At 38.6% G+C, this 24,915-nt stretch overlaps 1 protein-coding gene across 2 annotated transcripts in view; it reads left to right on the top strand.

Annotated features, from left to right (window-relative positions):
- Positions 1-24,915, top strand: part of zgc:165603 (uncharacterized protein LOC571425 homolog) — a 234,374-nt gene that overhangs the window by 121,989 nt on the left and 87,470 nt on the right. For both annotated transcript variants that reach the window (XM_022678960.2, XM_022678961.2), the window contains exon 3: positions 2,072-2,120. In XM_022678960.2, coding sequence (XP_022534681.2) covers positions 2,072-2,120 — 49 coding nt within the window. The remainder of the gene's footprint in view (positions 1-2,071; positions 2,121-24,915) is intronic.

Genomic DNA, 24,915 nt, shown 5'->3' with positions numbered 1-24,915 from the left:
ATTAGTTAACAGTCAGTTCGACAATCTAGAACATTCTTTGTTAACTCAGCAATGAGCTCAGCATTTCTACATTTTAGACTGTTTGCTTGGTTGTACTACAGTGAAACACTTGTTGGTTAAGTTGGTTTTATCCATATTCAAACTCTCTTGGTTATTGTTTACATTGTGTCAGAATCACATGATGACCAATGGACCAATAGAAATGCTTCAAAATGTCCCTTGGCATCCACTGAGGTCCAAGAAGATTTTTTTGTTTTTCCTTTTCCTTGTAATTTGGAGATACAAGGATTTTAATGGACACTGTCGGTATGCTCTATTGTTATTATGTATAAATACATTTGCAATATACACTATGTATACTGTATGTCCAAATATTTGTAGACACACCTTCTGATGAATACATTCGGATACTTTTTAGGTTGCACCTATATTGCTATTTGCACACAGATACACTATACACACACAGCTGGTCTAGTCCTTGTGGAAGCATATTGTTAAGAGAATAAGAGTCTCTGGAATCATGGAGGGTGTCCTCTATTTAGTTAGTAGATAGTCTAGTAAAAAAAATGTTGATAGCCGTCCCTCTTTACAGTAGAGACTGTTACTCCAACAAAAGCAAGAAACTTCTTTTAAATACCCCTGATTTTGGGTATAACAATGAAGGGAAAGGGGCACAATATAGTGTTTTGCCCATATAGTGTAGATTATATAGGTTATCTAGGAGATAATCAGACTTACCATTAAAACAAAAATTAAGAGACCACTTCAGTTTCTGAATCAGTTTTTCTGATTTTACTATTTATAGGTATATGTTTGAATAAAATAAGCATTGTTCTTTTATTCTATAAACTACGGACAACATTTCTCCCAAATTCCAAATAAAAATATTGTAATTTAGAGCATTTATTTGCAGAAAATGAGAAATGCCTGAAAAAAAAAAAAAAAAAAAAAGATGCAAATATTGCAAAGAAAGAGTTCATAAATCAATATTTGGTGGAATAACCCTGCTTTTTAATTACAGTTTTCATGCATCTTGGCATGTTCTCCTCCACCAGTCTTACACACTGCTTTTTGATAACTTTATACCACTCCTGGTGCAAAAATCCCATGAGTTCATGTTGATGTTTCTGTCGCCACATGTCGTTACTGTATGATTCAATCAAAATTATATGACATTATATATATATATCTCAATACTGCTATGTTGGCCCACTCCTACAGTGCCCATGTGACACCGTGGTGGAAAGAGTGAGGTTAAATATTTATAATAAATGTATCAGCTTTGGAGATGGAATGCTCACTATCAGACCTCACGCCACCTTGCCATGAGCATGTTGCCTAGTGTTTAAACGTATAGACAAGATAGCACCTCACAACTTCTACAGATATGAGCGTTCCCAAATATCCTCTGTGGATAGTGTGGGAATTCATGACCAATTTATCCATGGTCCATGCTTTTTAGCATATCAGTGTAGGTATATAAAGGAAGTGATGAAGTGGTGATGCTGTATCTGCTGATGGTTCACAGTTGACTGTGCTTTGCTTGTGTGTGTGTTTTTTTTTTTTGTAGGCTGTAAATGCATGGGTATCTCTAGTCGTATAAAGCTGATATGAAGGGAGTGTGTGAGGGCCGGTTCCATCAGACTGGTTTAATCCAGCACCGGGGGGCTTATTCACGCTGGGTTAATGGAGTGACCGGTGCTGTAAGGATGGTTTAGGGCAGATAAATATGGTGCTGGAATTGGGCCTTAAACGTCAGCCACTGTATCTTATCAAGCGGTTAGAGGGGTGAGAGGTGTGTGTGTGTGTGTGAGAGAGTGTGTGTGTGTGTGTGAAAGAGTGTGTGTGTGTGTGTGTGTGTGTGTGTGTGTGTTGGGGGGGGGGGGTGTACTTGGCTGCACTCTGAGTGACTCCGGCTGTTAGTTGGGGTGTTAGAAAAGAGCTGTATTCACTGACCATGTCCTAAATGTATTGGTCTCATCCTTACGCCTCCGGATTAACCCCTCTCTCTCCCTCTCTCCCTCTCTCTCCATCTCTCTCTCTCTCTCTCTCTCTCTCTCTCTCTCTGCAGATGACACGGCCTATTCAGGTTAAACCAGCTGACAGCGAGAGTCGTGGAGGTATAGCTAACTCTATTACTTTCTACTCAGCTACTCTTTTGCTATCTCTCTCTCTCTCTCTCTCTGTCTCTCTCTCTCTCTTTGTCTCTTTCTATCTCTCTCCATTTTTGTTGCCTCACTGTCTCTTTAAATGTTTTATTCTTGATCTTAACCTTCACTTATGTAATCATACTGTCTTAAGTTGGCCTCTCTTTCTCTCTCTCTCTCTCTCTCTCTCTCTCTCTCTCTCTCTCTCTCTTTCTCTCACTCCTCCTCTTTCTCTTTCATACACACACTTTTTCTCTACATCACACCTCCCCCCTAAAGCTTCTCTCGTTTTCTCACACAGCTTCTGTTGCACTTCCTGTCTCACCTCCCTCTTTTCTTTTTCTGTCTTTCATTTTGTAAAACTAGAAAACCGCATTCAAATCTTTCTCTCTCTTTTGGAAAATATGTAATCACTAATCATGTGGACATTTGGCATTTATTAGAGCAGTATTAAAAGAGATGGTAGTAATGGAAATAAACATAAGAAATGTAAGGAAATATTTTGTATCAATTTTATCATAAGAATAATACAGTGTTAGAAAACCCTCAAATTTATTACAACATAAGAAGTAACAAAAAAAAAAGAATCAGATGCTCAGATGCTCCACATCAGCTTAAGATAATTATAACTTGGTTAGAGAGGATTTTGGAGGAGCCTGTTTTATTTAGGCCCCACCTAAATGTGTATGTGTATATTGCTGGACTGACCCCAGCTCTGATACATCAGCCAACAGACGCCTGTTCAGATATTTTAAAAAAAGAGAAGGTTTTTGTCTGTCTTTTTTTTCTCTTTCAGAAAGACAAACAGCACACAGTTGATTTTCATAGTATATTTAGTACCATTTTAAAATAAGGCTCCTTTATGAATGGTTTATAAATAGATTAACAATAAATGACTTTATTAATGGTGATTAATTAAGTTATAAACCATTAATAAGCAGTTACAACACATAAAAAGAAAGAGCAACCGTGGTCTGCCAGTTAACAAATAGTAATTCCACATTCGTTTATACTGGTACTGTTAAATCTTAGATCATACTAGATTCTTATCTTATTTTGTCTTATCTATCAGCCAGCATTAACATTTCTGTTAATGACTTTATTTATTTAACTATTACATTAACATTCTATATCATTTTAGTAGATATGATTAAAAAGTAATTTTCACTGTTGTTTTGTTCTATTTATGCAATGTAAGTGCTTATTCATGTTTTTTTTAAGAATTTACAACTTAAATTATAACCATTAATACAGTCCTTTATAAACTATTTATAACCCCTTTATGAAGGAGTCTTATTTTAAAGAGATACTGCATATTTTATAGGGTGTTCTATTTTCTGTTCTCTTTCCGTTTTTCCTTTTCTGACTTCTCTGTTTACACCTGGTCCTTTCATGCATTCTGAGAATCAGGATTATATCTGGATAAGACTAAGCAACATGAAAATACTAGTGTAAACAAACACAGCCAAAACGCATTAAAACAGGTGCAAAATCCAATCCAAATCACTCAAACCACTTCAGGAAGTGATTTGAAATGTGCCTGAGCCACATTCTGTAGCAGTGTAAACACAACTGTCTCTCCAAGACTCAACAACCTAAACTCCCCACAGTACAGACAAATACCACCAGTAATAATTACAGCATGTGCACGTGGCTAGAATCAGATCCAGATCCAGATTCAGTCTAGTCACAGTGTGAACAGGTGTAAATGTGCTCTAATTCTTTTTTTTTTTTTGGTTCTCTCTCTCACTTTTTCTTTCATAAACACATTTTCTCTACAGCCCACCCCCACATCTCTCTTTCTCTCTCTCTCTCTCTCTCTCTCTCTCTCTCTCTCTCTCTCTCGTGCTGATGGCTGATGTGGGTATTCATTTTGACTAAAGTGATTGCGTTATTGAGTGGAGAAGTGTGTGTAGGCCACATCCTGGCCCTGCCAAGTGCATTACCATTAGACTGTAAATTAAAAAGTCATTAGAGGAGAGAGTGTGACTGGGGCCTGGGATTTCACAGCCCTGCCTGCTTTTGTTAAATATACGAGCCTGTCTGAGAGAGGAAGAGAGAGAGAGAGAGAGAGAGAGAGAGAGAGAGAGAGAGAGAGCACAAAGAGTGATCAATAAAAGTGTAGTTTGTTTCTGTCTGAGAATTGTGCATATGAGTGTTTGTATGTGTTAGGTATACAGTATATTAAATACATATTTTTAACTGCTCTGTTTAGGAATGCATCAGCCAATCCAAACTGAATGAAATATTTGGCCAAAGGCTGAGAATAGAACATTTTTAATGAATTTTGCAACTTTCACCATTAAATTAATTAAATAGTCTTAATTAGAGGGTCAGTGTAATGTTTATTAATTAAAATTTCTGAAAATTTGAGGATAAATGCAAAAATAGAAAATTGGATGTAAAAACTCATTATTTCATTTTTTTTATGTAGTGCAGAGTACATGGTTACAAAGTTTTCATCCATTTTTCTACTTTTATTATTTTTTTCATCTTTGCCCCTCACAATCCTAATTTTAGGAAAAATGGAAAAAAAAAATCTTTTATCTTCTTATTTTTTTTTTATTTTTGCTTATGCACAAATTGGATTATACCATCAGATTGTTACAAGTGTTACAAGATACAAAAATTAAGAATTCAACTTTTCATTTTTTTTTGAAATTCTGTTTGTGAAACGCTGAAATGAAAAACTTGATCATTGTAAAATTGGATGAAAAACCATTTCTTCTTTATTTTCGAATTTAGCTTGATACAGTCAGAAAATGAAACTGCTAAACGTTACTCTGATCTTAGAGGTGGGCAGTATGACAATATTTTATTGTATCATGATCTATTTGCTTATTGTATCAAAGAACGCTGACCCAACTGTATATTTCATTACAGAGAGCATAATTAGTCAAATTTAATTGGAAGAATTGCAGTATATATTTAAAAAAAGTCACTATACTTGGTATGGTACTTGAATAGTGGGTTTTAAGGATATGATCCAAAATGTAATTGCTCAGTATAAAATATTTTGATCTTTATTTATTCTCACAAAGAACGTGTTTTATAGGCCTAATCACTTTATAAGTCTGCTTTAACAGAACAGATGTTTATATGCAAATGAACCAGTCACAATACTAGAAATATTTCTGTATATTGTATAATGTAAAAGCTTTCTGACCAAACACAGCTTCAGATTTCTTTCTGTGTACCACTGATTAGACTAGTATCTTGTTTTTAACTATACTTTTAAATATTCACATAACTTCACATTTTTTAGAACTAGTCCATTTTCTTGTATGGTTTCAATGGATTTTACAATGACATGCCTTAATTCATGGGATAGGACTTTTGCCATGTCCAATAGAAGGTGAAACTGTGGGATATGCATGTAGGCAATGGTGATAATTGCCAGATCCATTTGTCTGTTTGCTGGACACTCCTAGACAGAAGCCACAGGTCATGATTATTAGGACCCATTGACTGTTCTATTCACTGTGCTGGTAATGCCTTCTATAACATATTCCCAATATATATACCTTCAAATTACCTCAAAAATGGAACGTCCCACATATCTGGTACTCAATATCAGGCCTCCCTCAAACTCTGATAACCCATGTCGCCTTGCTGCCATGAGAAACTTGGTCAGTGTGTAACCTAACTCACAAGATATCACCTCACAACCTAAAGATGTATGAGCATTCTGAAGCAATTGCCTGAGGTAATACTTCATGATTATTTTATATGCTGCTATCTTATGACATCCCACAATACCAGAGGTGGAAAGTTATGAATTACATTTCCTCAAGTTACTGTAATTGAGTAGATTTTATGAGTAATTTGTAATATTTTAAGTAGTTTTTAAAATAGGTAATTTTACTTTTACTCAAGTACATTTTAACACAAGTAATTTACTTTGCTACATTGGAAAACTCCCAATTACTGAGTACAAAGTAAAATGCTGGGGAAAAAAAACAATTATCTGTAAAACTATAAAATTACAGTTTATAGTCACCTATATGACCATAATTTTTAACAGCAAATAAAAAAATGGATCATTGAAACCTATACCACTTGTTCTTGAAAATGTTTTATGGGGTGGTCTGAACAAATACTGCCTGAAAGGTCCAAATTATTATGTTGAATAATAGTTCATTAAAAACAATTAAATTTATGATTTGTTTTACTTTTTCACATCAAATAATTAAAAGTAAATATGTAACTTGAGTACTTTTTTACTTTTACTCAGGTAGATTTTTAGATGTGTACTTTTACTTTTACTTGAGTAGAATTTTACCAAAGTAAAGGTACTTTTACTTAATTACAATTTTTCAGTACTTTTTCCACCTCTGCACAATACCAGACAAACCAAGTCTCCCTGAAGCGGCGGGAGTCTCCCGCATTTCAGCAGTGGCTCCCTGATGCCTGCGAGTCACATATAATCTCCCGGAAATCAGAATGAGCGCCCCAAACGCGCACTGCACACAAACGCGCACACAGGCGACAGACTTTTTTTCTCTAATCGCGTGCGGGAAGGAGAGAGAGAAAACAGAGAGGATTCTGATTGGCCTGTTCTCTGCAAAGAGTCTGTGAGACAGCCAATAAGTTTTTAGTGTGGGCGGGCAGTGTTTTCCCCCCTCCCGGACGGGATTTGTTCAGTGAGTGAGAGAAAGCAGATCATGGCTGAGGCAATATTAATAATTATTGTGATATGATATGAAATGTTTTTGATGTTGTGCAATTTTTTGTGATATTGTAACTGTCATTTTTTGTCAAATAAAGGCTTTTTTTCCAAAAAAAAAAAAAAAAAAAAGGGAAAGCAGAGGCAGGGCCTTCCAAAAAGAAAAAACATAAAACTCATTTCACCTCTGAATACTGAATACTGAAATCAACTTTTGCAACTTGGGATGTCTGCAATACAGGGCAGCAGTGACACTACTGCTTTCCTTCTTTATGTGTGTGTGTGTGTGTGTGTGTGATGATCAGGGCTAAAGAAGTCTCTTAGCACCTCTGACACTCTTACACTGCAATCGCTTCTCCTCACACACACACTCGCATTGATTTCATTTCACATCCAACCAGGGTGACTGACTTACTGGATATAAAGCCCTGTGTGTTTATGTGATTGTGTGTGTGTGTAATTGTGTGTGTGATTGTGTGTATGTGTGTTTGCACCACTGCACCAGGCGTATCAAGACAATCTAAGAGAGTCGCTTCCGCACTCCAGCGCTGCACACGCTCAGAGAAGAGTGTTTTGCTGTTGTGAGCCAAGCTCTTCACACACCTCTCCTCCATACTGTCCACCTCCATTATGACCAGACCACTCTCGCGCTCTGTCCTTTCCCCTCTCACACACTCTCACGCAACAGAGTAAGAGAGAGTGGGGGAGAGAAAGAGAGAGAGAAACAGAGCAAGCATGAGTGAGAAAGGGAGCTTATTATATTATTTTTCATAACATCTACCTAGAACACAATAGAAGCATTGTGTGCCATAGCAACCAATTAGAAACACCATAGCAATCACTTATCAACACCATTGCAACCACCTACAGTATAATATCTCAGCAACCACCTAGAATTCCAAAGCAACCATCTGGAATACCTTAGCAGCCACCATAGGAGACATAGCAACTGCTTTGCTTCACCATAGCAACCAACTGAAGTGCCACATCAACCACCTTGCAACACTGTAGCAACCTCATCACAGCCACCTAGAAGACCATAGCAACCAATCAGCAACACCATAGCAGCCACACAGAATACTGCTTAGCAACACCTAAACATAAACATAAACAATTGGGATAGCATAGCATCCACTTTTCAACACAATAGCACACTTTTTTACAACCGCTTAGCAACACCATAGCATAACACTAGGTGTGGTGCAGTTTAGATGATGCAGTTAAGGAGCTGCAATTAAGCTGGTGCAGTTAAGGTAAAGCAATTAAGGTGGTGCACTTAGTGTGATGCAGATAAGATGGTACTGATAAGGTGGCGCTGTTAAGGTGTTGCAGTAAAGATGGTGCAATTAAGGTGGTGTGGTTAAGACGATGCAGTTAGTAGTGCATTTAAGGTGGCGTGCTTAGTGTTGTGCAGTTAAAGTGGTACAGTTAAGGCGGTGCAGTTAAGGTGGTGCAGTAAAGATGGTGCAGTAAAGATGGTGCAGTTAAAATGGTACAGTTAAGGTAGTGCAGTTATGGCGGTGCAGTTAAGGTAGTGCAGTTGTGGCGGTGCGGTTAAGGTGGTGCACATAGTTTGGTACAGTTAAGATGGTACAATTAGGGTGGTGCAGTTAAGGCGGTGCAGTAAAGATGGTGCAGTTAAGGTGGTACAGTTAAGGTAGTGCAGTTATGGCAGTGCAGTTAAGGTAGTGCAGTTATGGCGGCGCAGTTAAGGTGGTGCAATTAGTTTGGTGCAGTTAAGATGGTACAATTAGGGTGGTTCAGTTAAGGCGGTGCAGTAAAGATGGTGCAGTTAAGGTGGTACAGTTAAGGTAGTGCAGTTATGGCGGTGCAGTTAAGGTAGTGCAGTTAAGGCGGTGCAGTGAAGACGGTGCAGTTAAGGTGGTACAGTTAAGGTAGTGCAGTTAAGGTGGTGCAATTAGTTTAGTGCAGTTAAGATGGTACAATTAGGGTGGTGCAGTTAAGGGGGTGCAGTTAAGGCTCTTAGTGCACTTAGTGTGATGCAGATAAGATGGTACTGATAAGGTGGTACAGTAAAGAAGGTGCAGTTAAGGGGGTGCAGTTAAGGCGGTGTGATGCAAATAAGATGGTACTGATATAGTGGTACAGTAAAGCTGGTGCAGTTAAGGCGGTACAGTTAAGGTGATGCAGTTTTATGGCCTGTAACTCATTCCGGATATACTTAAGCATCCACTGTGTATTACAAAGAGTCCTAGGCTTTTATACTCCACAGCAACAGAAAAGCTCCATCTCTTATCTACTGTAATTGAAATGCTACCCTTGAAAACGTGAATCAATGGAATAATGCAGCTTCTACAAGGGCACCTTCAGCGCTGGGAACAAGGAGAGAATCTCCAAACCGTTTACTCAGATCCACTGATGCTCTGCTTTAGAAGATTCACACCAAGACACACAACCACTGTACTTCACTACTTCAGACGACTCACACTGGATATACTGTAAACAGACCCATAAATAATACAGGTGCCTAACCGAGAAGCCCACGCTTGTGAATTATTAAACACTTATATACATATTATTTATGTGAATATACATATTGGGCAGCAGGTAAACAGTCAGCTCTTGAAATCAATGTGTTGGAAGTTTAAAGAAACTGGCATGAGCATGAGAATCTGAGATACTTTTAAAAGTGTCATTGGCTTGAGGGTTGGCTAGATCAGCGTTTCTCAACCTTTTTTCTATCACGGCACCCTTTAAATATATGCGAGATGTCAAGGCACCCCAGGTTACGGACGGGGGGGGGGGGGGGGGATTGGGGGTGCTGGCGCAGTACTTCAGGTGAGAACGAGGGGTGTTGCTGGCGGAATATGAAATAAAATAGCGCGTGCATCGCGTGGGGGGACAAAAACTTTACAGTGTGTCCCAATTTAGGGGCTGCATCCTTCAGAGGCTGTATTCGAAGACAGATTGCGTCACAGCTGCGCAGTAATACACCGCCTCTGTGGGTCGCATCCTTCAGAGTATGCTGCCTGTGAATTGGGACACACCCCGACACGAGCTGACTCTGGAAAGGAAATATGCACGTGAGGCGCAATATTTTGACGGCACCCCCGATGAAGCCAGACGGCACCCCAGGGTGCTGCGGCACCCTGGTTGAGAAACACTGGGCTAGATGATTGGATATTGGGTCTGGGATGTTCTTCGTATGTAGTAGTCAGTACCTACCAAAAGTGCTCCCGAAAGGAAGGAAAACTAGTGAACTGGAAACAAATCAAAAGTTTCAACACCAAAAGTGCTTTGTTATTTTTAAAGGCGTAGGATATTGAAAGAGTTAGGGCAGTGCAGTTAAGGTAGTGCACTTAGTATGGTGCAGTTAAGACGGCACAGTTAAGGTGTAGCAGTTAAGGCAGTGCAGTAAAGATGGTGCAGTTAAGGTGTTTGATATTGGGGGTGGGACACATTAGTTAAATTCAACTAAAGCTGACTTTACAGCCTAAACATGTTTCTCCACATTACATTCACTCTTGTTATTGTTGCAATTCATTGCTCTCATCACTTTCCTCTCGTGTAAAGCCAGTTTTGTGCCGAATTCAGCACCCCCACCAGGAAAAGCACCCCCGCCAGGTAAAGCACGCCCTCTCAGGAGCTAGCACCCACGTCTTATCGTTGGCTTAAACTTTACTTAGAAAACGGAAATACCCAAGATACTGTTCTAAGCTACACAGACTCGACAGGAATAAGGAAACAGAAATATCACCTGCAGCCTCTCCCAAAAGAGGGTGCTTTTCATGGCGGGGGTGCTGAATTCGGCACAACACTGGCCTCACAACACGTGAGGTAAGTGATGAGAGCTATAAATTGTATCCCTGCCATGAAAAGCACCCCTTCTCGGCAGCCTGTACACACCGGAGATAATTGCTTTAGCTAACTTTAATTAGAAATGCGCTCCCGAGAGGGGGTGCTTTTCATGGTGGGGGTGCAGATTTTGGCGCACTTTCAAAATAAAAGTTTATTTTTAAAACAATTTCTGCTTTTTCTGCGTCATCATATCCACCTATTTCTGATATCCCCCCGGTTCCTACACAAATGGTTATTTTTGATCACCCATTTTTTGGGTGCATCCAAAAAAAAAAAAACACTTGTAAAATTTACGTGCTTCTACCACATGACTTTTGCATGTTACTTTATGTTTATAACTTTGTTATTTTAAAGAGTACCAGCACGTGCTGGGTTCTGAAGATGGTACTACATCCTGAGTCACATTCCTGTCCAGGAAGCCCCGCCGGCTCAAAGTCGCTGTCGCAGGACCAAACTTGCTCCCCTTGCTCTGTCATAAATGATATTTATCCCTCGCCCACCTCTCCCTCCGCGCAACACAGAATGCAGCGACTACTCCGGAATACCAAGTGCCTCTCGGCAGCCCAAACAAAAGAGGCCTCTCTGCACACGCGTCTCCGACTCGCGGCTCTGACAGCCGAAGAGAGACGGCCATTTAAAAGGGGCTTTTGTGCGTTTTGATGTCTCATTCTGGCGAAGAGGTCTCGGGGAGAGGCGTTGTGGGTAGAGCTGGGGAACTTGGCTGAATGTGGCTGATGAAGAGGTTCACTGCAATCAACTTGAGTGACCTCTTAATTGAAGTGGCTATGGGCTAGTACAAAGAGGCACACACACACACACACACACACACACACACACACAGTGTTACATAAGCATGTGTCATATCCACCTACGTTGCAAACTCACACTCAAATGACCTCTGAGAGAGAGAGATGGATGGACACAGAGCTGCTAAAGCATGAGTGGCTTTAGCATTAGGAGCAGCATGCATGCATTTAGTTTGAGCCCTAAGCTTGCAGTTAAACTACAGAATATGTACACATATTTCTAGACACCTTTTTAATGGATATATGTAGCTACTTTAATAGCCACCTATTGTTGATGTATAGCTTTCATAGTATTATAATAATAGTACAGACAGTATAGTAATCTCTGGAGCAGAAGAACGTACATTTTTGCACCAGGAGTAAAGGCATAAAGTTATCCAAAAGCAGTGTGTAAGACTGGTGGAGAAGAACATGCCAAGATGCATGACAACTGTGATTAAAAGCCAAGTTTATTCCACCAAATATTGATTTCTGAACTCTTAAAACTTTATTTTGAGGCATTGAGGTCTGAAAGCTCTGCATCTTTTTTTGTTATTTCAGCCATTTTTTTATTTTGCAAATAAATGCTCTAAATGACAATATGCTCAAAATGAGAAATATTTAGTATTTATGTAGTTTATAGAATTAAACAATGATGTTCATTTTACTCAAACATGTACCTATAAATAACAAAATCAGAGAAACTGATTCAAGTTTGTTTTTCCAGAGCTGTAGTTACTTAGAAGTCTTAACCTTAATGTGTGTAAGCATTTCAGTTAGCTTTACAATATTGAAGCCTCCAGTAGAATAGTTTGCTTTTGTTCTAGTATGGAATAATAAACATGAATATGGAATATGTTAGCTTGCTTTAGCTTTGTGAGGCATTTCAGTGAAAGTGAGTCTAGCCGTATTATATTGCTTTTACTAAAAATAGTTGGTTGTTGATTATGCTGAGTTAGAAAACAGAGGGGAACATCCAGTAAAGCTAGTAATAATGCATATTCTTAGAGTAATTAGCCTTAAAGAATAAAGGGTTTAAGTGAATGTGTTAGCCTTAGCCTTAGAGTAGTAAAGCATTTCAGTAAAAGTGTTAGCACTGGCTGACCTTAGCAATATATGGCACTGAATGAAAGTGCTGTTCCTGAATTATTGAAGTGAATGTGTTAGCATTGTACCCAAGAGGCTTTCTTTAACATTATCAGGAATATATGTGAAAGTGCTGCTGCTATGCTATAGAAAAAACAATAATAATAATGCACTTGTGATGAATTTACCTCAGATGTCAGAGATGGGAATTTAAACATTTCCAAAAACAGACGTACAAACTAAAGTTGTTAAAAATCATTTACTGGTGTTTTATGGCAAATCCAGCCAAAATATGCCCCACTTTTATGTTAAAGTTTTGCTATCATGGTTAGCATTGTTAGCAATACACGTTGACAGCAACATTACTGCATTATGCAGAAAATGAGAAATGGCTGAAATAACAAAAAAGATGCAGAGCTTTCAGACCTCAAATAATGCAAAGTTTTAAGAGTTCAGAATTCAATATTTGGTGGAATAACCTTGGTTTTAATTCCAGTTTTATGCATCTTGGCATGTTTTAGAAACTCCTGAAGACAGAGCTCTTCAAAGAGCACTTACTCTCTTAACACCTCTAACACACTAACTACTTCTAACCTCATTTCCTTCTTCCCCTCCTTCACTCCTCTATCCTATTATTCCCCTTTGAACTCCTTTAGGCCCTGTCTAAAGATGTTTCATTTCTATTGTAAGTCGCTTTGGACAAAAGCGTCTGCCAATTGTAATGTAATGTAATTTAAAGTAATTTTTTCCTCCACCAGTCTTACACACTGCTTTTGGATAACTTTATGCCTTTACTCCTGGTGTAAAAATTCAAGCAGTTCAGCTTGGGTTGATGGCTTGTGAGCATCCATCTTCCTCTTGATTATATTTCAGAGGTTTTCAATTTGGAAAATCAAAGAAGCTTATTGGTTTTAAGTGGTCTCTTATTTTTTTTTCCAGAGCTGTATATGGATTAGCATTTTTACACTATAGTGATATTCATTGGAAATTCCGATGATGTTAAGAGTGTGCTAATATGTGGGAAAATGCTAATAGGTAACAAAAGCAAAATGTAACATAACAGTGTTTGTTTCCTGATTTGTTGCCACTCTTTGTTAGCTAGCATGGTAGCATTGTTTTTGTTTTTTTAGCAGAGCTGTGCTGTAAGCTGTATGTGTCCTGTTGTCGTGTGTGTATCGGTGGAATCTGTTTTGTTTTGTTAGCGCTACACTAAAACTTCTAGCTCACTTCGAGGGCACACACAAGGACACACATGCTCTGGACATGCGGCTAGGCCAGCAGCCCGAGAGCGTGGTCTTGAACCAGGTTGTTACGGTAATCTATGTGGTGATCTTTTCTGATCCTGGCTGATAACAACTTGCCGTTTCTGTATTGCCCTTCAGCGAGGCGCTTTTAACCCAGGCTGCTCCGGGAGCTCCTCTGCAGTTAGCAATTAGAAGTTAGCGGCTAAATCGAAGCCGTGTCGGAGGAAGTTTGAAAGTTTTCCTTTTAACAAAGCACCCATTATTCCTGCGCTGTATTCTGCTGCTGTGTTCAGACATATGTTTCTCCATCAGCAATCAGTAATCTTGGTTCAATATTAGCATATTAGCAGAAAGACCCATTACAGTTTGACCTTTCCTGGTGGTGCTGATCGTTAGCGCAATGCCTCATACATTAAAAAGCCTGCCTGACTCCCTTTGCTTATAAAAGACAATAGCATTGATTAGATTCATAATGGATGTATTCGTTTAGAATGGGTGGAGGCTTGCATTAACCAGGTTTTTTTTTGTGAGCTAGTGTGCATATATATATATATATATATGCATATATATGTGTGTGTGTGTTTGTGTGCGCATGCATATATGTGTGTGTGTGTGTTTGTATAATGGTATTATATGGAACCTGTGCCACCAGCTTGCAGGGTCATCGTGTCTACAGTGAAATTACTGCAATCACTCCAACCTGGCAACACCCACTTATAATCAGCATGGCTTATCCTCTGAGGTCAGAGACAATGGCAGCCAAGGTTGCCAGATTGAACACGTTTTAATGGCCCAATCAAAGCTGGATAATCGCTACGGTTTGCCAAGAAGAACACTTTAAACACCTTAATAACGCTATACTGATATTTCAGTGATAGCCTTCCAGCAGCAGGATGTTTTAAAGGTCATATATTATGGGCAGAAATGTCATAAAACAGTTAGAATTTTGATTAAATTTATTATAATGATGCAGAATATTATTTTCTGTGCATATCACAGGTGTATCTTCAGTGCTTAACGAACACTGACCAACAGCACGTTTCATAATTACCCAAAGAGAGTAATTAGTCCTGTTTAATTAGATAAAATCCAGTGAATTTTGAGTAAAATTACTGTAAAATGTATGCAAAATTTATTGGATAGCAGTTCATAGAATTAACCTTTATTGGTGCATTTTGTTTTGACATTTTAAAATTCTGACATAAATACTGTGCATTGTAAAAGTGTCTTTTTATATAAATATTGTGATGTATTTTTTTTTACTATATATTCCAACCCTAGTCCATTGCTAGGTAATTTACATGTTTACACAATTACTATAAGGACAACAGTTCTTGGGATGTGCTGAATATTTGGCAACCGAGATTATTTGGCCAAAAAAAAAAAACTTTATAATTTGATGTTGATTTTTTTTTGTGCTTTATTGTTTTTTTATTGTGATGTCTGCTAGAATGGTAAAATATTCCGTGTTTCTTTTTTATTTTAGAACATTTTATTAAGGCTATATAAAGTATTTAATGGTGAAAAAAACTGCTAAACACTGTGTTTCATAACTTTTTAAAAAATGTTGGAATATTATGTTTCAGGTAGGAATGCATCAAATATTCTCCCTACCCAAACTAACTAAATTAGTGATCAGAAAAAGACTGAATGATTTACTTTGCTTTCTTGAAATGTTAAATATCAGTTAATATTTAAATAAAATATTTAAACAGAAATCAAGACAATTTTACATAAATTTAGATTATTTAATTTTTCGCAATGGTGTTAAATAGGCCTGTTATGACAACAGTTATATAACAATGGCATTGGAACCGAAGTTATTGCTTGATTACACAGTGTGAAAGACTACTGCAGCAGCAAAACTGTAGTATGTGTGTATGTATGAATACACAACAGCATGACCAGATAAAAGTAACATCTCCCTTTAAATACACGCAAGTGAATACAGCGGGCAGTAGTGAGGACAGCAAAAGTTATCGACATCATGATCATTTATGGTAAGATAAGCCAATAATATAATTATTGCATCAGAACTAGTGTAAAAAGCAGCGCAGTTAATGAAAACCTGTGAAAAACATTTTCCCTGTTTGCTCTTCAGCCTTCTGTTAAATGTTTCACTTTGTTTGCTTTTGGTTTGAGACAGAAATGTTCATTTCACTGCTTCCGCAGTGTCTCCTAAACAAATACAACATACAGGCCAAAGGGAAGGATGTAAAATGCAGTAATAAAGCCTTTAAATGTGTGCAACACTAGCGATAAGTATAGTTTATGGTTTGAAATCAGAAAAGCGGCGCACGGCTTTGTTTGCTTCAGCGCTCGCTGAGCATCTCATGAGATCACGCACGGGTTACATGCCAAACCCCGGCTTGTAAAATTAGAATGAACCACCATCTCAGATGTGTGAACGCTTTAGAGCGGACGGCTGAACAGCGTGAGTCATTCACCATGAGGGAGACAATTAGAGAGATATCGCTCACTTAAAATACGCTCAGATCTGGCAACCCTCAGCGGTTCCTGTTTTATACCATTCTCTCAGATCCTCCTCTTTCACAGAAGCAGAGAGTGGGAGAGAGCGAGAAAAAGCGATAGAGAGAGAGAGAGAGAAAGTTAGAAAGAAAGGAAGAACGTGTGACAGAGCCTAGGAATGAGTGAGAGACAAAGACTGTGTTCACATTACCAGGCTAACGGAATTCAGATCAGATTTATTGTCTTAATGTGACACAGATCTGAATCAAATCACTTTCCTGTGTTGTAGATTGGATGTGTATGGAGTGAATCTTGTGGCAAACGTCTTCTAGAAAAAAGTAAAATTCGCAAATCAAAATTTAAGTCAAAAGAGAAAAATATATAGCAAATATATATTTTTAAGTAAACTTGGTTTGAAAATTATTTTAGTTTGGATTTTGCCAGTCTTTGCTTTTATTTTTGTGCTTTTGTGAATTTTCTGTGATTTTTTTTTCTGTTAAAGACTTTTGCTTCAGTTTTTTTGCTTCAGGTGGGAAGGGCTTAGAAGACAGACAGACAGACAGACAGACAGATAGATAGATAGATAGATAGACAATGAACCAGTTGATGTGCAAAAAGTGAGGATAACTGATGTCAGCCATACAGAAGAAGGCGTTCCCCTTAAATCTCTATTGGTCAGCTGGTTCTGGACTGACTGCTGGTACCCTAAACCCTCGTCTGAGGCTGGCCACGCCCACCCCTCCAGCTTTAAGCGTTTTTCCAAAAATGTGGAGCGAACAGCTTCCAGTGCACAACAGCAGCAGCATACTTTTACTTTTAAAATTCAATTTCATACAAACGTTATGTTTAATGTTACACTGTATTTATTCTCTAAGTAAGTGTTTCACTCCATTAAAAAGCTCACGTTAGTAGATGAATACAACAGATTACAGAGATTACTGTCGTTTCCGTATATGAGTAACTGCTATTGAAAAGAACATGGTGATATGACACATATCACGATACAGGGGTTATAATTAGATATATTGCGATTTTTTTTTGGATTGTTTAAATCTAAATTTTGAAAACAAGTTGACTTTTTATCCAAACATAACTATTACTGCAATCTAGAGCTTAAACACCTTTCTAAATAACCCAGTGTCTGACAGCAATCTTTATATGTAATAAACTAATCATTAAAATCAATACTGTGTTTTGAGAATTGATACAGTATTTAAAATTCCGTGACAAAGTATGATATCAATGTTTTTTCGGTATGATATAAGTCCTTTCGGTAACACTTTCTTTGAATGTCATCTCTATAAGACTCTATAAACATACTCATAACACATTAAAATGCATTCATAAGGCATTATAAACATGGCCATAAATATTTATAAAAGTGTATAATTCATTATAGCAATGTTTATTATGCATCATGAACTGTGATTATAATACAGCATTAATAGCTGCGTTTATAACATGTTATACATCAATAGCAAGAAACTCAGTCCCTGCTTGCAGACTTTATCATGACCAAAAAAGCTTCCAACTTATAAACACACCCTCAATAATCCTATAAATATATTTTTAACAACTCATAAATTATTCTTGTCTTGAACATAATATTAATTATAGTCAATTATAATGTATTATAACAGGTCTTGGTGCGCTCTAATTTAAGTGTCAGACTTTCATTGTAAGACTAGATTATTAATGATAGATATATACTATTATGATCACAGGTCATAATGCTTAACAAACATGGCTATAATGGTTTATGCATTTTTATAAACATTTATAGCCATGTTTATAATGCCTTATGAATGCATTATAATAAGTTATGAATGTGGTTATAGCGTCTAATAAAGATGACATTCATTGAAAGTGTTACCGTCCTTTCTTGCCCTGAAAGGTACACTTTTCATAACTGAAAAAAGACAGACAGACAGACAGACAGACGGAGACACTTAGAAAAAAAAAGAGAAAGTGAGAGAGACCCAGAGCGAGAGAGCTAAAAAGAGAGAGAGAGCATGTGTGTGTGAGAGAAAGAGAGGAGAAGGTTCGAAGTGAGTGAGATATTTAGGAACATTAAGTGAAAGAGAAAACTAGAGAAGGAAAAAAAAAGTAAGAGCGAGAGAACCCTAAAAAGAGAGAAAACGGCTAGTAAAAAGAAGAGAGAGCACTTTAGAACAAGCGAGAGCTAGAAATGAACAGGGAGTGAGAGAGATGATTAGAGAAGAAAGATCCAAAGAGAAAGAGAGAGAGAGAAAAAATATATAAAGGAGTAGAGAGTGTGAGAGAGTTTGAGAACGAGAGAGAGACCTAGAAAGAGAGGAAGAGTATAAAAGAGCTTAAAAATGAGCGAAAGGGAATGAGAGAGAACACTAGAGAGAGAGAGAGGTAAAAAGATGGAGAGAGAGAGAGAGAAAGAGAGAGAGAGAAGGAGGAGTGTTTGGGATGGTGGCTGTTTGTGTGTGTGTTCTCAAACACGATCTACATCAAAGTGTGATTTTGTTCTGCTGTGCTTTCTCGCTCTTCCACTGGCTGGCCTGCTCCCAACATTTGATTTTCTGCCCCAGTTTTTCCTCTGCTCTCTCTCTCTCTCTCTCTCTCTCTCTCTCACTTTCTCTCTCGCGCTTAGCTGAATGGTGTACCAGAATCACCACAGACGAGTCTGATTTTCTGTTCTTTTTTTTGAGCTTCTTTTTGTTTTGTTTCTAAAAATGCCAGCTGGCTTTATACTGTGACGATTTCTTTGTGACTGGACTGATATACAGTAAATCATCCAACACAATCTTAGTAAATTCATATTCATATTTTTACATCAGTCGGTTTTTCAAGCCTCCATGTACTCTGTGTTTCTTTTGTGATTTTTCAATAAATTCTCGCAATTGAGTTTGCTCTCCACAACTCCAGAGATACAGAGCTCTTTATAGGGGTAGCCACTCTTTATTTACTTAGCAAAACCCTAATATAAGAAAAATTACAAATAGCTCTCTTCATTAGAGTCTAATATCATTTATAGGTATGTTTTAGCTGTTTTTAAAAACATTAGCTAGAGTGAAGAAAGTATGTTTCATCTCCTGTAAAGTTATTCTTTTGGAGACAAGACTTTTTTGTCCAATAGTAACAGTATATAGCACTGTGAAGTCCAATTAAAAGCAAGAATCAAGCACTCTGCTCCAGTTCCATCTCTGGTAATCATCTACAAGAGCTTTACCATCCCAGATTAACCCCCCGGACCAGATTACCCAAAGAGATCATTAGTAAAACATGCAGTATGCACTATATATTAAATCCTATACTGTACAGTTATGGGACTGCAACTGTTTGAAACTATCCTGATCTAAAAACTAGTTCCTAAATTTCTTTAGGAAAAAACTTGTGTCTTTTAAGTAGATCTAAAGTGTGTCCGCACATTTTGCGAAGTCATTCCAAGCTGGATATATATTTTTAATATCTTAAAATGAAATCTGTAGCATCAAAAGGAGTTCTGAATGTAAGATAAGCAGTAGAATATCTGCTTATCTGCCTGCCTGTCAATAAAGCGGCGTTGCCCGTTTCCGAAATGAAGAATATGAATGTCTCTCCGTCGATGACAAACGGACAGCGCTGACTTCCGTGCTGTTTCAGCAGAGTTACATCAGCGTAATCAAGTGCTGAGAAGAAAGTTGGCTGGACAATTGATTTCCTGCTCTCCAATGTAAAACATGACCTTTAGAAAAAAGCCTCTGACTGCTTTACTTTCTTTCTCCGCTATGAGTTTTAAATAAACGTTTATCAGCAAATAGCCGGATCTTTAGAGTGATTGACTTGCTTAATAAAAAGTCCTTTTAAATAACGAACCAAAAATGGACCTTTATCATCAAGTACAAGAGACTATAACATGAAGAGTATGTAAATCAGCTTGTCAGCAAATGTCAGCTGGATGTTTTTGCTTTTGAATCCACAGCATTATAGAATAAGACTATAAAAAGTTTATGTGTCCAAACAGTTACATAAAACTTTATCAAATAAATCAATTCTGCAAAACCTTTTTATCTACATTGTGAGCATTTATGCCCACAAAAGTAAAAAAAAAAAACACAAAATCTATCCATACAAACATCAGGTGGTAAAACCAACCAATCGTATATGAAAATGAACACACCCTTCCCTTTAGTGCTCCTTTAGAAGCTCCGACTACAAATTCATTTGCATGCTTACCAAAGAGATACAGTACATACAGTAGGATTATATCAGCTAAGCTAGCAAGCAATGTCATTTTACCTAGCATAGCATTTTTAATTATTAATTGTTTAATTAATTTTCGCACTATAAGGCACACCGGATTATAAGGCGCACAATCAATTAAGGTCTATTTTCTGTTCCATTTTCATACATAAGGCGCACTGGATTATAGGGTGCATTAGGTGACACTAGTAAGGAACAGGGGTGTTGCCATGTTGTTTGCCATTTTCTTTTTAGTGAAACGAGTGCTGGATGTTAATCTACACAGATTTCTCTCTTGAAAACTGTTTATGTGGGTGAGTAAAGCTCTTCCAGCAAGCTTAGATTTCCAGATTTTCACCCTCTGAAAGCTCCGGTAAGCCAGGGTGATATTAGCTAGAGGTTCATCCCACGTAGCTTATTTTAACACTGTAAACGTGCAGGCTACAGTCTAAAATAAACTCACCTCTGAACGATGAAAGAGCTAGCGTTTACCTTGTTTAGCGGGTAATGCTAATGCTGCTCCAGCAGTGCTAGCTGGGGTTAGCAGAAGGCTACAGGCTGATAATACTCACCTCTGAAGGACGACAGATATCTAGTGCCTAGCAAGGTTAGCGGCTAATGCTAATGCTAATGCTGCTCCAGTCTGGTTGCTAAAGAAATAAACTGAAACACTGCCTGTTTAACACTGTGGTTAAGCTTTCAGAGTGGCTTTACTGCTCCTAAGAACCTGACTGGTGAATTTCATACATAAGGCTCACTGGATTTTAAGGCTCACTGACGATTTTTTTGGAAAATTAAAGGATTTTAACTGTGCCTTATAGTGTGAAAAATACGGTATACATGAATCTAAATAATTCCACTGTGCCAGCATGCATAGATCTGTGTGGCCATAAAAACCCTTATCAAATGTGGTGCAATCAAATACAGTGATATAGCATTGTTGTGGCAACATAAGACACTGTTGTGGCAAGTAATTAGCTGTGGGTTGTGGGTTGCTATAATTGATTCTGCTAAGAAAAACACTCGTGATTGATTATCTATCACAACAAACCTTTCCCAGTCCTTTACACTAGCAGGGATGCCCACTGTTAATAATTGGCTAAAACAGTGTTGAGTGCATTACTTTTTTTTTTTTTTTTTGGTGCAACTTTGTTCGTTTCCCATCACCAAAACATATCTTGGGCTAAACATGATCATCGTGCTCTGGCATCCAATCAGATTGCAGAGCTAATCATAGCTAATCATGAGGATATATGTGCTGAATTTTGTAAAGCGTGTACTACAATGAAATCATCTACAGTGCCTTTTAAAAAATATCAGTTTTAGTGTATAAAATTTAAAATAGAATTATTTATAACATTGGATCACCACACTTAACTCAAGCAAGGTCTTTGCAGTCATATGGGGGTTTTGATTCGCCTGCCTTATCAGCACTTTAGAATTCTCTTTCCTTGGTCTTTCAGATCTCGTCTTGACCTCCACAGTTCCCCTGAATTTCCGTTGCTCAATAACATACAGCACTTTAAAAAACGCAAATTGACAATGTTTGGCTGCATTCTTATCTTCACCACACAAATGACCTGTGTTCACACACAACTTCTACTGACACTTTATTGATAGAATTTGTGCCAGTGCCAATAAATCAATGGGAACTTAATATTGATTGTGTATTGGTTGGGCCCTTTTCATCGCATATCAATTTCCTTTGTTGTACCTCGTTATTGTGAAGCACAAAGAACACTTACTAGCAGGTCCATCATCGACAGCTCTCTATCACTCTTTATCTCTCTCTTTCTGTCTCTTTTCTGTGTTGCAATGATTCACTACAACCATTGTTTCCAAGCTCAGTGGTGAGCAATGTCAGCCCTAGTTGTGTGCGAGTCGGATCTATAGAGTCATTTATAATGATGATTTGATTTCCGAACCTGTCCTCGCTCGCCCAATTCACTGGTCTTAGCTTAACTCAGCTGGATGACGGATCTACTGATCCTGACACTGATAATGTGTTTAAATGTGGCTGGAGGTATTGATTTCATTGTGTTGAAGGCGGGGGATTCCATCCAACAGTCCGGTCCTTGGAGACCCCGCAGTTTCATCATGTTCCAGCAACAAACACAGCTAAAACTACACACTAAACATATACACTGACATGCCAAAAACAATGGAACAGGAACTACCAGATAGAAAAAAATATATATTTTAGTCAATTTCCAGTCCAAATATTGGATACTGCACCTGAGTTGCATCAGCCCGGCAAGATTCTGGCTCAAATGCTCGGCTCATATCTGGGTGGTTGGCGAGAATAATATGGGAATTGGCTTGGAAGTCACTTGTTCAACAACCCTGGTTGCCAAGTAAAATACGTTGCCACATTTGCCAACTCTCTGGTCGCAATTTACCATGACTGATGCCAACTCTCAGATGATGCTGCCATACATCAGCCAAGCATGTGCTATCTTCATGCTATGTGGGTAGTACTCTATGGTGTAGGACCATTTTTAGGCTGGTGAAGTGCAGGAACTCTACGTGGCATTGATCACTGTTTCCACAAGCGCCCCTGCAGGTCTCTTGCCTTTGTATGCGACTTTGTGAGGCGTGTAGGGAGGGGTGTAGGGAGTGATTAGGGATGGGTTTACTATATGTGCTATTTTTGGGGTCATGAAAGCCCAGGCCAGGTGACGTCCCTGATTATGATTAATATTATTATGATGATTTTGAAGATGATTTTTTGGCGCCCCAATGCCACATCCTACTTCCAATTGCACAATGCGCAGATTGATTTAGGGTGTGTCGGTATGTGTTTGGTATTGTGAGGACGCAAAAATATGCCTTGCTTAGCTTAAAACACACAAAAGGCATGTACTAATTATGTTGATTAATCATGGGAGTGTTTTGGGCATCATTTCCTTTCCAAAGTCAGAGCCAGGTGCGCTCTGACTTTGGCGCGTTCATATCTCAACAGCACTTTCAGCATCTCAGCAGAGGAAACTGACTTGCTCGTTCACACTGCAGGTAATTTACTTTATTTTATTTAGGATTCTGTTCTTTGTTGATGTACAATCTGAAGCGTGTGCGTGTGTTTGTAATGAGCGGGGTGTATGATGCACGTAGCTAAGATAGGTATGGATAAGTGAATGCTGACTGTTGTCTAGGTTCCTTTCAGTCAGTGGCGCACCTGTGTTGTCCACCACCAAAATAGACATACACCAGACCACCACGCCCATCAGTGTAGATTTATTTCTAAACGCCGACGCTATTTTAACGCTATTTTATAGTCAGTGTATATATAAACCTCTGTACCTCCTCTAATATCTACAGGATATGCACAGGATATTCCAACCTGAGTTGAGTTGAGTTAAGCTGAGCTGAGCTAAACCAGACCTTTTCTACAGAGGTACTCCTTGAGGCTGCCTCACCATAATGATGAATGACCATTGGTCGTCCTATGAACGGAAAAAGTCCAGCTCCAGGTCATTAGTGGCGTTTCCAAACAGATTACCCGACACTTTATGGCCATAATAAAACAAACCTTCATTTTGTCTGCTATTGATCTACAAACGAAGCAAATGAGCAAATGGGCCTGCGAGACAATTGGCGGGAAAAAACGGACTCACCCGTCACGGCTGCCAGTGTGCCGATGTTTTTTTTTTTTGGATCGGGGAAAGGGAGGAAAGGGAAAAGCATTAGCTGGGCTTTTACAGTGCGTTTGGGAGCCATCTCGAACTCTACACTTCTGGAGCCGTCTCCTGCCTTCTGGAACAGCCGCTGAATGCTAAGAAGCCCCCCCCTTTCAAAAAAGAACCTCACAAAAGACTCGGGTGACGCGAGCAGCCCGCCGCTCGCCTCGCCTTTCTTCCGCCTCGTTCCCTTTTTAACTCCCCTTCTGTGTGATTCATATTTCAGAGCGCGGGGCTTTGTTGGAGTGTATCTTTTGACTGAGAGGAGCCAGGAGAGATGGTGGCTCAGGCCCCGGCGCATGCTTAAATAAGGGTGGGATGACTCAGAAAGGCAAGGTTTGCCCCACTCCGGGTCATGTGGCACGATGGAGCGCACGTGCTGCTTTTGCGGAGGATGCGCTTTCGTCACGGCGGCACAGAGCGAGTCAGCGCTGACGGAGGAAAGTCAGTGGAATTTCATGCTGTTGGAAGTGCCTCCATTCTGAGAACCACAATCAATACACATCTCCACTGTGTGAAGGTTCTTCCCAGGTTCCCTTTCAAGCCCAGAGACGGTGATGCCCATTCTGTACATGGTTAATGTAACCCTTTCTCTTCCACGGCTCCCTAGCTGGACTCTGCGTTGTGTTAGATGGAAAAATTAGACTAGGAAGTGCAAAGATGTGGTGTTTTATTCGTAGGCTCACACAGCAGCTCCTCATAACTTCAGCTTAACACTGTGTGTTAAATCAGCACAATTATTCAATTTCATTCACAATTTAACATTACACAGAAAAATAGCTCTAAAATAAATAATATAGCATAAAATAATTTACAACTCCATGACTA

Source organism: Astyanax mexicanus, chromosome 4 (genome assembly GCF_023375975.1).
Source record: "Astyanax mexicanus isolate ESR-SI-001 chromosome 4, AstMex3_surface, whole genome shotgun sequence".
Taxonomy (NCBI): Eukaryota; Metazoa; Chordata; class Actinopteri; order Characiformes; family Acestrorhamphidae; genus Astyanax; species Astyanax mexicanus.
Note: the sequence above shows the minus strand (reverse complement) of the source record. Positions and strands in the feature narration are given on the sequence as shown.